Consider the following 18,670-nt stretch of genomic DNA (forward strand, 5'->3'; position numbering starts at 1 on the left):
CCGGGCATAACGCAATTTTCATGGGTTCGGCCTACATTCAGCTTCATTTTTCTCAACACAAAGTAAATTAACGCAATTACGTACCGTAAATACAACTCATTTCGAAAACTGCGTTATTAAATATATAAATAAATAACTTAATGGTTTAAGTCATAAATTACTAAAACGTTTTGCTGTCTCGGGTAATTTTCAAAGAAAATAATTATTATTCAACTGGAGCTTATGGTACGTTATTTAAGACCCGTCACGTAGATACGTGACTTCGTTTGTGTGCTCAATGAGAAGAATTGCTACGTAACTCGAATAAAACCCATATAATATTTAGCACATCTATGTCACATAATCTATGACAACACACATGCAAGCACACGCGTCTTCTGCCAGACTAGCCGGCGTTTACGTAGTTAGCCAAAGTTGCAATATTACTAAAATACCCTGATTCGTGGGCAAGGTGCCTACTATTAGAACTCGAATAGAACTTTTCTTCGAAACAACTCGAACTTGTATGAGGAATAAAGATACTTGTATATGATTTATCAATGCTTGTCAACAAAATAACAATATCAAATCTTGAATACCTCATAAAAAAAATCTTAAAATAAAATAAATAATAAAATCTAATTAATAAATCTTAAATCTTGAAATACCTCATAGAGACACAAAAGTGTCTCTATGAGGTATTGTTTTCTAAGTGCTAAGAGCCCTTTTTTAACTTAGGACAGTTATAAATTTCTGCGTCTAGTAATAAGGTTATCTTCTTTTTGAAGATATTGTTGGATATCACAAATAATAATAAATAATTATGCAATAATGGAGGCGTAGCTGGTAGTGCGCTGAGACAACTTCCCTTTCCCGACAACAAGGGCCCGTAGGAGGCCCCAACACATTTAACATATCCGGACGATCCCATAACGTTAGCTAAGAATAAATTTAAAGCCGCCCGCGCAGCAATGCCAGTTCAAATTAAAGTTAAATAACGCCCTCACCGGGGAAGGTGATGTCCTTTACTCCGTTCTCTCACTCCAGTTGAGCTTACGTCCTACCCTTAAAGCTATTGACCACCCAGGACGGCCTAAGCCGAAGTCCGGGACTCGCAGGAGTAGCCCTTTGGTAGTAGTAGTTAGAAAAAGCCCATTTTCAGCATAACTATGCTCGCCAACACAGTCCGAGCTGACCTGTCAAGGCCATTCCCACAGGGTGATACCAATAAAAATTAAAAAAAGCGCTGAGCCACATTATTTTAGAGGCGTCATGCTTTTCGGACAGAGATAATCTTTAATCAATTTATCGAAATATTGTTTAGTACGTGTTTCTCTTTGTTTTTTGTTATACATTTGTATTTTTTTAATGGACTTTATTCTTATTTCTAACGATATTTATGTTGTCATAATTTTAATAATGCCATGAAATTTGTATGATATCAACCTTACGATAACTTTTGTACTAACAATATTATACTGCTCGAATAAGAAAATTGATCGCAAATCGAGTTCCAATAGTTGTATCTAAAGATTGTTTTTAAAGACTGTATAAATTTAACTGGTGAATAATAGCGTTCACAAGCGACAATAGAAATTAAGGCAGGTGTATCCTAAAAATAAATTTAAATTTTCACAGAGTCATTTAAACAACACTGGCTAAATGATTCTGCCTAAGGGAATGCATAACCGATCTCGCGAGATCTCGTGCCATTTTTCCACATGAATCCACAACAGTAAGAGGCAGTAGTATCAGAAAAGTTAGTCTCATCGATAAACAAGCACGTCTCTGAGCGTGATTAAATGCAACCGCAGCGTTATTATATTTGAAAAACAATGTTATTTAAAGACTTAAAACAGTTGAAAGACGACGAAATTTTCCTTTTGCCAATATATCATCAGATACCCTTTTAAACGCCTCCACTGCTTATAATGAGATTAACACCACAACAGAAAACTGCCTCTGCAAAGCGGGCCATAGACGGACCGCATGTTGCAGTCCAGACCGACTGCAATATGCGGTTTGCTCAGGAACTGCTCGAGCGGTCCGTGTATTGCAAATATAAATTTAGTATGGAAATTGCAGATCGCCGTGCGGCGACCGCTAAGAGCAGTCGGTATCTGCAACGTGCAGTCCGTCTATGCCCGCTTAAATGATTGCAAAAGACTGGAATTTACGTGCTGCTGCTATAAAAACCTACACAACTCTTCAACAGGAATTAGAAAAGAGTATCTCTTGAGAGCAGCTAAAAGGCCTTCATGCATTTTTGCGAGATTAGAGTCACTATTAAAAAAACGAGATGAATTTATATCAGCTTAACAGACAACTCACTCGACTGTCTTTGCTTCTTAAGAAAGTATTTCCAACATCATTCATAAATATCGATGATAGGTGGTAGTTTTCGAAAACTAAAACATGGCATGACAAAATTAAAACTTCAAACTGTCTGTTAATAAACAATTTTAAACAAAGAATAAGTATCTAAGATAAAAGTGAATTCTTTTAAAGTTTCTAAAAGCTTTTTAAAGTCTTTCTTTGAGGCGTGAATATTTAATGGGTATCACTTATCTATAAAGCGAGAGCCGCGGGAAGCGTATCTCTTGCAATTTTTTTTTAAACTTTGTCGGATAAGTGGAGCCCATCTCCCGACAAATTATCTAAATAGGCTTTAAAACAAAATCAGTGTAGTATAGAATACACCAAAGTGTAATTTCAGGTGCTTTGCATAATTATTTATTTATTTATTTCATATATATCTACATTAGGAAAATCTGCGTGTCTATAAATTTAATGGCATTGTTCAAGAGTGGGCGATTCCAAAAAGTAATAAATGGAACACTATTTTTTTTAAAGCGCAAGTACGTGTCTAATATACAGGTGTAGATGGTAAAGATTTACCATTCAATAAAAAAAAATACAACAATAACTGTACAAAATCCGTACTACTAGCTACTAGAATGATATATTACAGCTTCAAATAGTTGCTTATAAAAAGTCATTAGGCATTCCTTTTATAAATTTCGATTATATAATTATTAAATAAATAAATCGAAGTAAATTGTTCTTAAATAACCTTATTGAGAGTTAGCTCTAGATAGGCATTTTTTTTTAACATCAGAGATATATTTTTTTTCGTATAAGTGACATCTATGATAAGAAACAAAGTTGAAAACTATTGCAACTAGGTGCATTCCAAGACAGAGTTGTTGAAATAGTTCAACAACGTGCTCATAGATGGCGATTTTATCATTGTCTCAATTTTGAAGTAAGTGACATCTGTGATCATATTTAAATACTACGAAGCGTAGTCCTAGACTTGGCTACTCTCTGATAGCATTTATAGTTCTGGCTAACAGATGGCGCAGAAATCAGTTCTAATAAAGTCGACTTGTAAATTTTTCACAATAGTGAATAATTTTTTACTACCATTCTAACATCGTAAATTTAATTGGGATGGTTGATGAAAAGATGTCCCTTTTTTACACCATTGTTTCTTGTAACTTCTAGACTTCGCTTTGCCTAATTATTATTAAAATATATTAATTAAGGAAAAACCGATTTATCGTTCTTACAATATAATTAACATTAACGAAATTTACAATTACTCCAAGTAATTATTTAACTCGGGAGACCAAAAACTTTTTAAAAGGTTGTATTAAAATTACTTATCTAGAAGACCCGAAGATCATTATAGCAACTATAATGGTCTGCGCGTCTTCGTGCTAAAGCATTTTCACACGCTGCCGATCTATCCTATATATAACATAAGACAACATGTAATTATGCAAACATTATCCTCTTTTTCGGTAGTTGTGTAAAAAGCCTGTAAATACCATTATTCAACTGCAGTAAGTTAGCATGCTCCTTACTGCATTGCGACATAGCGCGCGTCTTGGTCTTTATCGAAATATTATTGTCCTACCTAATAATATAAAAGTAGCTTATTTTTCTGCACTTGTCTAGAATCACAAGATGCTTATCTTTGCAAGGGTAGCATCATTATAACAGAATATCTAGCTATTTTGGCGGCGTTAATTCAACTTATTATCTTTATATTAATTTTTTAATTATTTTGAATAGGAAGGGGCAAAATTAATCATTTAATTAAAAATATCAATAGTAATATGTACGAGGTATTTTTTAAATATTGACTCTCGAAGGCGCTTTTTATAGAAAAACCTGCGACTCCTACTGGCAGATAACTTTGATAACTTTTTGGAAAATTGATGGCCTGTCTTGTTTTCTTGCCTTTACCGTATGACCAAGGCAATTTTAAGAAAAAAGAAAATTCCAAAGTTGGAACGTATCATACGTAGACTCAACGCTGAGGGTCGTTTAGACAGTAGGCTGTTTTCGTACGTGTTCGTTTAAAAAAATCGTAGCATTTATAGACTGAAATTGAAGTGGTGTTCAAATACTATAATGTGCTATGATTGTTGCAAACCAAAGTGCTGTCTGACGCTTTTAAAAATCCAATGGATGAATAATGTCTGAATAATGTGAACGGATATTGTCTGTTAATTAACACGTTTGTTCATTACAGTTGATTTATTCGTATAAAAGATATTGTATTACATTTCGTAAATATATTGTATTTAATAATAAAAGTATTTATTTAATAATATTCGATGTTTGATGTTCTCTAAAGATCAAACGATTCATCAGCACTCGTAACAAAAAACGTCGGTGACAAAAAATCAACGGAAAGTGTCACAAAGCGTTTATAAGAACGAAGTCATTAATCTGAAGGTCTATCAAAGCAGTAAAAACCGCTCCCGATCATTGAACCTTTATTAAAAACCTCCAGAGAATGATGTCACCCATCCCCGACAAGTACGAACACAAACATTCTTAAATTTGCGCAAACATGAAAACGTTTTCATTATAATATCATCAAATCAAAATGAAGCAATAGAATCGATTGAAAAGCAATTTCTGATTGACATAAATGACAGAATTGGCGCCTAAATGTCAAACGTCAATCCGCCATCTTAATTTTCCGGCGAGCACGATTGGCCATCTATAGAGGGATGTTCGAGGGGTGATATATGAAAAATACATCCATCTCTATCTAACAACGTTACATAATACGGAAATGGGTGAGGAGTGCCGGTTTTTAGCCAAGTTCCGCATGCGGCGTCCAAGTTAGGGGTGGCTATTGATTTTTCGCGGAGTTTGCGGCAGTCAGCCGACAAGCCGGTGCCGAGCGCGAAAAACACTGTAGCGCGCTTCGCGTTGTAAAATTGCTTATTCGTTTTGACATTTTTCGAATTTTTTGAGTTTCGAACGCCGAACTCAATTTTGTTTGTGTGCAGAACTGTGCTGGGAATTGTCGTAAGTATTTATTCTTTTAAAATATTAATGAAAATTTTAATTTAAAATAATATTTACTTATGAAATTTGACGTATTTGTCGGCTTTAATAAAATTTCTTTAATTTTAAACAAAACAATAAGGAAACTCCCCATCGGCTAAAGCCATGGAACAGCTCATTAACGACACACATATACTCACCAATTTCGCCATCGCCAAATTCTGATTATATCCTTTATTACGCACAGTGTGGAAGACGTTCATTTTTAAATTCAGAATAAATTAATAGCCAATCGATTCCTCCGAGGCTGTGGATCTGTCTAAGACTGCCAGAGATCTCGCAGGACGTGACGTCATAGATCGTTATCATGACATCATGTGTCCTCCAATCCTGGGAGTTTAGCATACGCAATTACTTGTGGCCAGAAATGCCGTTTGGACGATAATGGCTCGGAAGACGTCATCTCATAAAACCATCCGTTATTAAAAATTAATTTGAAAATAAATCTGTCTCTTACGTGTTCACAGCTGAATTAGTTTGATGGTGGAATTATGCAGCAGTTCTCAATCATAAGTTACGTAGATGATATCATTAACACTAAACAACCCTATTCCTTAGCGCCGCATTGTTACAATTTTAGATGAAATTCGTTTATCTTCTAAAAGAAAATGGTCTGTTTGTTTTATAAGCAAAAATAAAACTTGACGAATGTACTACCTATACTATACAGCCTTAAGGGTTAAGTATTAACTCAATCTTAGGGTAAACGTGCGGAAAAAGGTAAAATAATAAACAGTTTGAACCGATAAATAATTTATACTCATTTATCAAGATTTCCGTTCATACATTTTATATTATTCTCATGAGGGTTGCTTTTGTTTTCACACTGGAATTCATGTAGCACTTACATGTATTACATTAATACAAAATAAAACATCTCTGAAACCTCGAGAAAATACGAGATAACGAATAATTGAATATTTAAAAAAATACAAATCCAAATTCAATATTCGTCTTATTTTATCTGACATTCCCTGGTGGAATAATATTAATAAAACCTAATATTTTAATTAATAAGACCTAGACCCTAAACCGAATTAAAAACATGATAAAAAAGGGTTTTCGGAAAATCCACACTTAAACCGAAAGGTAACCTTAGTAGGTAATGTAAGTATCCCTTGTATAGTTTGAATGTATACGTATTTATTTATAATATACATACTGATAATATTCTACTAAGCTAGCAATGTACATCAATAAAAATTATGCACACAAAAAGTGTGTACATGTCAATAAAAAAAACCATACATAAAAAAACAGATATTTGCCATTTCCAATAAAACATGAACATGGCTGATCCGCTATTTATTATCATCAATAAATAGCATATTTTAATAAGAAATAATTCATAATTCCCCAAGAACTGAATCATTGAGCTACGGAATATATTGTATGGGGTTGCGAATTTAAGATGCAGGTGAATTGCTCCGTCGCTTCAGAGATGCAGCAAATGTTCAGAGAAAGTCTCTCTAGGGCTTAATAAGGGCCCGACTGCAAGGGAATCGCTATGGAGGTCGTGTTGGAACTACCTGAAGTGTTTCAGTGGGCATAGCTCACCCTCAGCATCCAGCCCCGTTTGCTCCAGTGTCCTTTAGCGCGTAGAACCCGTTCCTATTTTGGTTAACAAATATAATTAATATTGGATCCAATATCTAAGTTATTTCACATCTGTATGTGATGTACGCTGTCGTTTTAATAAATGTATACAATTTAAGAAATAATAATAACTAGAAGTATTTTTGAGCTTTTATATTTTATAAAAATTTATCTATAAATAAACATTACTATTGTTTGTATAGATAACTATATTAAGTGGTATATTCGCATAGTACCTACACAACTTGACATATTTCCATGTTTTTAACTGATATACAGTTAAAAATAATCGAGAATAAATATTAAAAATAATCAAATACTTATTTTCAATTTAAATTAATTAAATTACACTGACTCGACCCGTTATCATTCACTGTTTGCAAATCACGCAAAACAGCAAGACATACATTTTTTTCTCAGAAAAATTAAACTATTATTTAATAAACGCAAATCAAGTAATTGACTTTGATACGGTAAAAGTATTTTCGAATTATGTTAGGTAATTCTATGCCCCTATCAAAGGTGGTTATATAGTATTTAAGAGAATATGGTAAATAAATGTGTTGCGGTGTTTTGCGAAGTATAAGCACGAATTGCAGTAATGTGCCGTTGGCAACCTTCCCACATAATTTAAGTGAACATTTGCTTGACTGGCCAGTAAGTTTTCCAGTCTTGGCAAGCTTGGCAAGCCCGTAGCTTTTGAAAAATGGCAACTGTAATCGGATCACGAACTACAAAATGTTGTACTTGTTTAAGTACCTAAACTAAAAAACATACCAGCCTTGCGGTTTCTGTGTGAGTTCGAAAAGTGAGTTACAGAATCGCAAGGCAGGACAATAATAATAATGAAATACGTATAACAATAATAATAATGTATTTATTAAAGCAGACATAATTAGTTCATATGGTTATTATTGTGTTAGTTACCTTTATTGATTATAAAATAAAAAATTATATTAAATCATATAATTAATTCTAAAATAACTCCCGCACACATCACCTAGTTACTCGTACAGTGTAGGCACATACAGTCCAATGCAATGTCCTATGGAAGGGCAATCTAGCCTTCCCTATTCCCGCCAACAGTCCAGGTTAGGTGACAGTGATTATAAATACTTAAAATCAATCAATTATTATCACCAAAAATAGACAGAGACGATTTTCGAACCTACACTACAAATATACTGATGTGTTTCCTTATTCGCCTGACACACGTATGATTTTGTGCATTCCGGTTTCCAATGTCCATTGTTTCACAGTCATGATTCGAACGCACACCTCATGGTTGAGAGCCTCTATGCCAACACTTTTAAAACCCAAAAGAAGTACAAATTTTATATGTACAGAATTAGCCACGTAAATAATAAATACAATATCTTGATATTAAAATTAAAATAGATATAATAGGTATTTTTGGTTTAACAGCATTAACATATTAATTTTGTTGTATCAAAAGTCTTTTTGGTTTTAAAGATTTATGAAAACGGTGTTCTTTTAAATAAAAATACTACATATCAACAAAAATCCTTAGGAAACCGCAATTTATTTAGAAAAGCTTTCGAACCGTAACATTCCATTTAGCGAAACCTTCTAACATTGCTTTAGTACCTCTAAAGTGGAGCTACCTGAACATAAGTTCAACCAAAGCTACCAATATCCGAGCTTAGCGCTCTTCAATCGCTTACATCTACGATTTTTCCATTTCGAGGAAATCTGTATGCACAGATATGATATTGGTATAGAATACTAGTTCATACTAGTTCCTAATATTGGAAGCGCTGTCGAACACCTCGGATTAGCCAGCGGATCAAGTGACGCAAGTGGAAATAGATAAGCCATACACTCCAAAGAGATTCCGATTATATCCCCAGCAGACGCTTGATTGCAAGGAAAGCAGAAGCATGCCCTTCCCAAGCAAACCTGGAATCGTACAGTTGCAATTGAGGCAAAGAGAGCCGGAAAGAGACACACTGTGGACTAGACTAGACTCACTCACTAGGCTTATAGGACATCAAGTTATACTAGTAGCAGTGATTTCATCTGTCCTGGGATTCTGTAACTCACTTTTCGAAGAAAGTGAGTTACAGAATCGCAGGGCTGCTTGGAAATAGTAATTATCTATGGGTTTATTAGCAATCATTGACGCAACACTTAATAATCTAAGTTGTCGTCTACCATAATTTTTACATTAGTAGTCTTTTTGTATAACCTTTTACTATGGTGCGTCAGTTTAGTCCTATATGAACAAAATGAAAACGCATAGCCCAGAACTTCTATTGGTCAATCACAAACAAGTAATAGGAACGTCAACATGTTATTTCACATTTTCAGCTCTGGCTTGGTTTATATAGGAAGGCGTTACACCTTATATAAATAATGACAGACACAATGTGTATCATTCCATGTCCTGTGGGATTACATTAAGAAAATAATAGAATTTTCCAGAAATGATTAAATTATTATTTTATTCATCTCTATACAATATCCTTTTAAAACTGATTTGAAGTATAAACCAAAATTCCATTCCCAGTTCGCAATTTGGCTTAGATCCATATTGCAGTTTTTACGGGCGTTATTTTTGTGTTCATTACGTGATTGAAGGCCGGTCATAATAGATATTTTTAGGCAACAGCTTTGTTTCATATCTGTTGAAAAAAACGGTTATCTAAGGAAATTTATGTTCTAAGGTCGATTTCGGTTAATTGAATGAAATTTAAATTAATACGTGAAGTGAATTCTGACAATCATTTTTCTCTCAATTAACTCTTTAACACCGATGCACAACAAAAAATAAGAAGTGGTCAGCAAAGAAAGACAAGATTTTTTTTACTTTTTTTATTTAATAAAGTTATAAATATAGAAACCTTGAATACTTCTCGGCATGCTTTCCACGATAGTTTGAGAAATACGTTTCCACTCTGCTGCAATGACCCTTTTCAGCTCCCTGATTTTTTTGAGCAGGTTGCACTGATCTTACTTGTCTCTTAAGAATATCTCAGACATGCTCAATTACATTGAAGTCAAGACTTGAAGCTAGCCAATCTAAACGACGGATCCCAACTTCTTGCATGTACGCTTCCACGTCGCCAGAACGCGGGCGAGCATTGTTGTCCATAAAAATTGAACCTTTCTTAAGAAGAAGTTAGCTTGCTTTATAATGCATTAATCACTAACGGTTAAGAAACTTTGCCTACACTTTGTATTGTAATTATTATGATTAACAGCCTCCTAACCTAAGTGGATAACAGCCTAACATGCTTCTTTGACTACCTGTAAAACAATAATTATTAAGAATAGTTGCTTTATTAAAAGTAATTAATGCCAAAACGTGTGGTAATATTTAACAGATAAAATAACTCTGACCACATTTTTTACTGTGGTGCGAATTTTTGGTTTACGTCGTGGCCGGAACGTACAATTGCTCACTACGAAGTTGCTAACCAAGAATGTAACCTTGAATAGTCCTTGTCTGTCAGAGAGTTTCCAACTGTTCCAGATTACCATATAAAGTTGGTGTTAAGCGTTGGTATTGTTTCAGCAGCAGCGCATGCCGAGGGCGGCAGGGCAGTAGCTTGCACCAGTGATACGAGCCGGCGGCTGCGCACAGATGATCGGCTCATTCTGGAACCTGTGCCGTGCGTGCCCTTCCATGCCTGTGGATAAGGTACATATATTTTTAATCTATGGCCGACGTCGTAGCTAATATCCTTAATAATTTTGTCTATAAAAGACAAAATGAATTTCGAAATTCAAACTAGCCAGTCCAATTTGGGCTTCCACGAAATAACAATTTTTATGGGAATAAAATTTGTGAGTGACAAAACGGACCATTATTATTTCACTCGCATCTTTCTTGCATTATTTTGTCAATATACAAGCGAATAATATTTTATAATACGCTGTGTTAATTACGGTAAAATTGTCTTAACAGTGTTTATACTGATTTAGTTTTTTTAAACTTTGCCTTATTCCTGTATACCGTTCTGCGCTGGTACTCTGCAACTCCAAATAGCAATAGCATACTACAGACAGTGTTCAAACAGTGGTTTCTACAAAAAAAAAACTAATATATGTAATCACTATATTTCGCACACGTTTTAGCGAAAATCCCATCCTTCTTCCGGTCTTATCACAAAAACAACAAGTAACAAAGCCATTAAGACCATTCGGGGGAAAGATAAACCGACTCTTTATGGTATAATGAACATTATTTGGAGTCTGCAGAGCCGCCGAAACGATAAATAATGTATGGGCGGTTGCTTTTTATATTCAAGTAAATAATGCAAGCGCAAAATATTGATATTGCGTTTCTGTATATATGTATTCCTTGATATCTGATTTTCATTATTCTTCAGAAATGCAATATCTGAGATGTCCCATATCGGCTGGACCGCACCATTGTTCGGTACCTATTATAACTATGGCATTGTCTTGTGTTCATTTCTCTCAAGAGAAGTTTTCTTACGTTACTAACCTATCTGCAATAGGAGTAATGAATATGATTTTTAAACTAAATGTTCTTCAGTATTTTATAATTTTTGTTTTCATTTAACACAACATTAAATGTATAAATTGTAACTGTGTCCCGATTGGGTATACATATAAAATATTTATATTTATATAATATATATATCCAAAGTACATTATCTATACTAATATTATAAAGAGAAAACATTTGTGTTTTTGTATGTATGTTTGTAATGTTTTCACACAAAAACTACTGAACCTATTTCAAAAATTCTTTCACCATTAGTAAGCTACATCTTCACGGACTGACATAGATTATATTATTATATAATATATTATTATTATAATTAATATATTATTATCTATTTAAAAGAAAAATAGGGATCCTAATAAAAATGAATGTTTTACCCATGGGCAATTGTATGTTGGCCTATCCCGAGTCGGAACGCCAAAACATGAAATTATTTTGCGGCCACAAAATAAAACTACGTCAAATCTTGTGCATAAGGAAGTTTTAATAAATGCTCTAATATTACCTATAGAAGTTTTCCATTTTGAATTTTTGTTTTTATTTTTAACAATTCTTAATAATGAAGCTAAAAAATCCTGGACTGATTAAAAAAATTATTTCATTACGTACTTGAAATCAAGAATTTTTCAATGGCTGTAGAGTATTTTTAATAATGTCGGATATTCTACGAGATATATATTCGTTGTAAAGTTAAATATGTATATTGATTATATTATGAATGTGTGTGTAAGAAAACTAAGTAAAGTAACGAAAAACTTTTATGATAACAAAAATATATCTAAATCCCGACTTATTAAACTTTCCACTACCACGAGATAAGTATCTACGCGAGTGAAACAGCAGGGCATTGCTATATATAAAACTAATTATGCAGAAGACTTTTCAATAATTTAGCTTCTAAATAAAAATATGAACTTTTTTTTCGTGGCGAAATGCGTTACGCATACCCTCCCACGGTTGCCTGATGTTGAAGACTTATGTGGGACTCGCTGCTGTGCATACCCACAAAAACCCCACGGCGCCACCAGCAATCAGCCGAGGCAGGCCTTGTCCGCATCCAGCCACGCGATCAGCCGTTAAACTAACGGTCCTCCACGGCTACGAATGATGGGGAATGGACCTTGGCACAACTAGGTTCATTCACATCGGCCAATTCGCCCTGTTTTGTAAAGCTCGGAGAGGACGGGTACAATGCTTTCAGGGATGCGTCATCATCCCTTATTTTGGACTCATGGACCTATTAACTTAAACCAAGCAGCATCAATGTACGCAATTAAACTATTAGTAAAGTGAGAAATCTATTCTTCTACTAACTATATTGTTGAAAAGGTTAACCCTAGAATTGTTGTCACATTTAGCCCAAGAGACCCCAAATATGGCACAATGTTCATTATGAAATAAGCGAGTGTCCAGTTATGATAACGACTATTATATTCTACACAATAGCATTGCTCAAACGCCGCTTTAGGAATTAAATTCCGCTTTTGTTGGGTCTAATATGGATACTGTGTTTTTATTATCACTATTATACTTATATAATCACTGTAATAAACTATTTAAATTGAGAAACTATTTATAGTTACAGTCTATCACTAGAGGACAAATCTTTTTTTTTTATTTTACTTTATTATTATTAATTACTTAAGATGTCATGTGGAACACTGTGTAATTTTGTAAAACAAAAAACTTGGCGATTAAAAAGAGTGGCGGAGAGTTTATTGCCAGTTCTTCTCTTCCGTTCTACGCCATTGATTTGAGAACTGGCAGTAAATGTAAAACTAGAAGCATTTCATATATATTTATTTTTTGACGTTAATAAGTGTACATATAGTAATAAATAATGTTTGAATTTTGAATTTTGGGTCACTCCTGGGTAATATCGACTCGTCAATCCTATCCAGACGGGTACGGTTAAATTCCTGTAGCAATGATAATGCTGTAAGATAGACACTGATTTTTTTAATTCTAAATGGCATTTGTGTGTAATAATGGATAAGCTTAAAAGCTAAACAATAATATTATACAGGGTAAAGACGCAAAGAAGAAGAGGCTATTTGATACCTTCTTCGTTCCATGCAAAGATGGACAATGCTATGTCAAGACGATCATTGAAATTCAAAGAATTTAATAATTGCGTGCAGAATTTCATCAGTTTTAAGAACACCTATTGCGTGCGTGTTTCACATTTATTATATCTTATTTTATACAGTCCCAGACCTCAGATATCTGTATCTGTATGTATTGACAAGCAGAGGATCAGCTGTGCCTGACACTTTCGTCTTTTTGAATCTAGTGCATCGCAGTTTCTTCACGATGTTTTCCTTTACCGTACGAATGATTGTTAAATGCCCACATATAAAGTTTATTGGGGGATCGAACCTACGACCCCAGGGTCGGGAGTCGCTAGTCGAATAACTATTTGCTATAGACAAGAAGACCCACTATTACACAGTACATTAACATGATAATTATGATGTAGTTATCAAAGCAAATTCGATTAGCCTACCGTAAAACTATAATTTATAAATTACCAACAAATATAAAGTTCATTTACTCTAAGAACTAGTGATTTATGAACATTAGATACCGACTAGCATAGGAATTATCTTCCATTAACCGTTAAATAGGGAATAGAAAGTATATCTGCTGTAACAAGAACAAAAGCTTTCTACAATTCAAATGGCTTGCGTAAAATATATGACAAAATATGTAAATGTAAAACTATCTTATTTTCATGAAAGCTGGACTAATTTATATTTCAAAAGCAATCAGAGTATATTCAACATTGAAACACTCATGGTTTGAAATATTAATGCCAAGTTGAAATGTAAATAAATATAGTTCGTATTTGGGGCACAGTTATAGTTTATGTATAGGTACTATTAAAAATAATAATAATTTATTTATTTCAAAATAAAACCTTACTTCTAATCTTAGTATAGATTATTTACAATATTTTTAACTTCGTAATCATAATCATAATTAAAAATGTATAAATAGATTTTAAAAATTTCGTCTTATCTTGTAATGTATGTCATGTATTATCGGGTTTCATTTTTTTTAAGCCTGTCACTATTATTATATGGATATATAAATCTTTTATTCGTGTGTTTGTAACTAAACCATCCTCAACAGATGAAATGATCACACAAAAATTATTCGATATGTTGATTTTTTTTGTTTAAGACGTGTACATGACAACGTCTGTCGGCTCAGCAAGTATAATTATACTATGAATGTGGATATGGTGGATATAACAGCGTGATGAAAAACATGGAATTCATAAATAAATAAGACTAAAAAGGTCAAAACATCAAAAGTCTGAATCATTTCGAAAAATTCCGTGACGCTGGGTATATCTGTCTATAATAATTCAGCAAAAATATTGAGAAGAGATCTTGTAAGAATAATACTTTTGTGTTTCGTATAATTAAATTAATTAGGATACTCCACCCCGTCTAGAACAAACATCGATCGCCAAAATTTTCCACGCACGAAATGGCTTCTTTTGTCCTCACTCGTACTGTGTAATTATATTCATTCTAATAATATTATTATTGTAATTATAACAGCAAAGCCTAGCAAAGCTTAATTTTATTACTTTGTGATTAAATTGTTTTAGTCCGCTGTCAGGACCAATTACACCCTGCCTAATGACAAAACAGACATCTTTTGATATATTATGAAAGCGTGTTTTAATTTTTATGTTTTTTTAAATAATTAAAAACTGAAAACATTTTTGTTTTATAAAAATATTCTTTCTTTTATTTAAGCAAATATTTATAGCGACTTCACATTAAGCTTTACAAGCACACATAGCCACGTATTAATTAATAATGATAGCATTACGTATGCACGTAGCGCAAGCGGTCTACTGTAAGTATGAAACATCGCCTTGCTCTGTACTTTAATAGCTACAGTGATACCCGCAACCTTGGTATCGCGCGGTAGAAAAACTCATTACTCTGATCGAGTCGGCTCCAGTACGGACTTCAGAAAAATTATTTTTACGACTTCATCCCTGAAACAGAGATTAATAAAATCTTTAGATACTATGGCCATTTATTTTTGCTATGGAACCTGCCGGTAATAGCTACTAAAATGTAAAGCCTTTTCATAGAATATTCACTGATCTATTCAAAAGCGGCAAAATTCAATAAGTCATTGAAGGCTTTCAAACCGACGAATCACAAAAGACTCCCGCTCTTTTGTGATTGGTCGGCTATGTGACTGCGTCGTGGTCGCGTCTCCTGATTGGCTAATAAGGGCGATGACCTTGGGCCTTGAACTTTGTTTCCCAAAGGGTCTGTGCCCTTAGGGAAAATCAGGTGATTAAGGTCACGAATTCATATACAAAGGAAAATTATATGATTGCCATGCTACTATTTTTAATAATCAGTTGTTATGGATCGTTTTATGTGTGTCAATGAAGCTTATACATGAATAACACCGGCGTCCTACACTCAAAACAATTTTTTTTTAAACTTGGAATGTTTGAATTCCCTACAAAGCCAATAGTAACAAATCGATAGTTCAGATTCGTATTTCAAACTCAAGACGAAATACTAGCTGATCTGTTTCTTTTTTAATTATTTCAAGATCAATTCACATTTTTATTATGAAAATGATCTATATTCGTGTTAATTTTTTATATATTTTTAATTAAAGCACAGATTGTCAGAATGCTCTTAGTTAACCTTGTACAACAATAGACTATTTTTTATCTGCCTCCACTCGGTCAGCAACAGTTTTATTTTTATTATCGCGACTAGAATATCTGTATTCTATAAAAAAATTATATATAATGGTGTTCACCATTATCGTCTGAGGATCTACTATATGCAAATAGTCTGTAGTAAATATTTCATATCTTCTATTATTGGATATTTTCATGTGAGTTTCATGACGTTTATAAACATTCGAATTCACTTTGACTATTTTAACTTAGCAACGTTTGACCTGCCAATTGCTATGTACCTACATGAGGTAACGATAGTAGGGCCTAAGGAGGATAAATTAACTATTTTATATAGTAAAACAAGTAGACTACGAAGAATGTTACATTACCGTACAGGCTTCACGCAGAAGAGGCCTATGCGTGCGAGTTATTGATTTTTATCAATATAATTATACTGTCCCACCCTTCAATGATAACTATCCTATAATTCTTATATAGGCTTCCCAGTGGGGCGCTGGCGGTCAACGCGTCGCGTGGTATTGATCCCACCAGCCTACCACCACTCCCCGCGTCTTACCATTTACCACTAGTCGTCCGTCGTCTCGCAACAAGAAACTACATTAAAACCTACACAAATAAAAAAACAAAAGCGTCAACTGTCATATCACGCGCCGGATTGCCAAAAACCGCGCGCATTTCAACCAAATACCCGACCTCAGTGATGTGCCTTAATTAAGTGATTCACAGTGACCCGTTTCGGTTTCATCCAATTTGTGCTATTCGGAAAATTCGTAATTTACGTGTAATTGCTTTCTAGCAATAGGATGCAAAAAAGGAAATTATTATCAGACGATCAGATGCAAATTATCACGCGAGTCCCCTAGAGATAAAGCGAGATAGGAGATATCGTTGTCACTATCGTTACACTAAGTTGATAGACCGTATCGCTTCTTCGCTGTCGTTTCTATCAGCTGATTTACACAGCACGTTTCAGAATTATTGAAAAATGCATTTACATGGCGCGTCATAGTAAATTCTGTTGCTGACTCAGAGTGTGAACCGCGCAGCCGCGAAACAGACATCGACAATTTTTTCCGACATTTTCGAACGATAGAAATCTTGCCGCCTAAACAATTTTTTTTTGTGACGTCCATCTTGTGCCTTATGTTGTGTTAGAGTGAGATGGTGTCATAGTGTTATGATGGAAAGAAAAGTGGAAAGGCGAGTGCAATGGGCTTCAGAAGTAAGTTTTTGTACATTGACCTTTGAACTCTTTGAACTTAGACTGGAGGCTTGACTAAATTAATTATACCAGATTATACCGGAAACTAATTATACCGGAATAATTCTTATCTATTATTAATATATAAACAGATAAGACGTAATAGATACTGTCTATAGTTCAGGGTGTGTCTTCGGAAAATTTCTCGTGATATCACAATTTGTATTCCAGTTTTGAATCGAAACATAGGTTTCATTTTAATTTACGTAACTATGATATAATAACACCGCATTATATAATCCTATGTATATTAATAATATAATAAAATGTGCAGTTTATATTTTATGATTTAAAGGCATATAAATTTTTATACAGTAAATGTTGTGTTATATAAAGTTAGTTTCGGCAGTAAGTAAAGTGTGAACATGAACAAACATATATATTAGACACCCAGGAACTTGTAAATTTTGATAAAGGAAATAATTCCAGATTTCTTTTAGATTTAACAACTTTTCCCGTTAAACGCAATAAAATCTTAGTCCAAACATTATTTTTACCTGTTTAATGGCCATTCTATTCTTACTTTTGGAACTAGCACATTGGTTCTCGTAGGTACACGTACAGATCATTTTCACATACATATTTTATTTGTTTTTTGTGTCTAACACTCAATTCGTCGGAAGTAGCTTATGAACGACACATTGAATAACATTTAATCAGATTTGTTTTTGTATCAAGTGATAAAAGTACCTACACGAATAATAAATATAGCTACACAATTTAACTATTTGAATCTAAATGTATATTTAACTAATATTAAAAAAAAACTAACGATTCATCAGTGGGAGGAGTACCACGAGTAAATACCTTCTCCAGACCATTCTATTTTTCTCTATCCTTCCCCAAGTCTATACAAGATTTTCCCCCAGTCTATTCCATAAGACCACTTCTCCAGTAGCCTTCCTCTTTTTCTTTTCCGTGTGGACACACCGTTATTTTCTTCGTCCAAAGGGCATAGTTGAACCGTGTTTCCTACCTATTTCTATTTTAATTTGTCCATCCGCGATAAATGGCGAACTAGTTACAATTAGAAGTATGCTATGCCTAATTGAGACACTCATACTAGTTTCTCATACTAACATTCATAAACATAATTATGTCAACTCGATATAATGTTCATTTGTATATGCCAACGGTCAAAGTCAGGTGCTTAGTACTAACTCAATGAAGAAATATAGACTACTTAAATGTATAACTAATTAGCTATTATAGCGCATACAGTATATATATAGCCAACTCTTATCAACGACAAAAACAGGGGAAA

The 18,670-nt window shown here is 33.8% G+C and overlaps 1 protein-coding gene across 7 annotated transcripts in view; it reads left to right on the forward strand.

Annotated features, from left to right (window-relative positions):
- Positions 1-5,139: 5,139 nt before the first annotated feature.
- LOC125057289 overlaps positions 5,140-18,670 on the forward strand; it is a 45,458-nt gene continuing 31,927 nt past the window's right edge. For 2 of the 7 annotated variants that reach the window (XM_047660897.1, XM_047660898.1), the window contains exons 1-2: positions 5,140-5,313; positions 10,490-10,612. In XM_047660897.1, coding sequence (XP_047516853.1) covers positions 10,556-10,612 — 57 coding nt within the window. In that variant the 5' untranslated portion in view covers positions 5,140-5,313; positions 10,490-10,555. Of the gene's footprint in view, positions 5,314-10,486; positions 10,613-16,724; positions 17,368-18,670 lie in introns of those variants that run through there. The other 5 variants (XM_047660901.1, XM_047660895.1, XM_047660894.1 and 2 more) reach the window with 5 other exon arrangements.

Source organism: Pieris napi, chromosome 16 (assembly GCF_905475465.1).
Source record: "Pieris napi chromosome 16, ilPieNapi1.2, whole genome shotgun sequence".
Classification (NCBI taxonomy): domain Eukaryota; kingdom Metazoa; phylum Arthropoda; class Insecta; order Lepidoptera; family Pieridae; genus Pieris; species Pieris napi.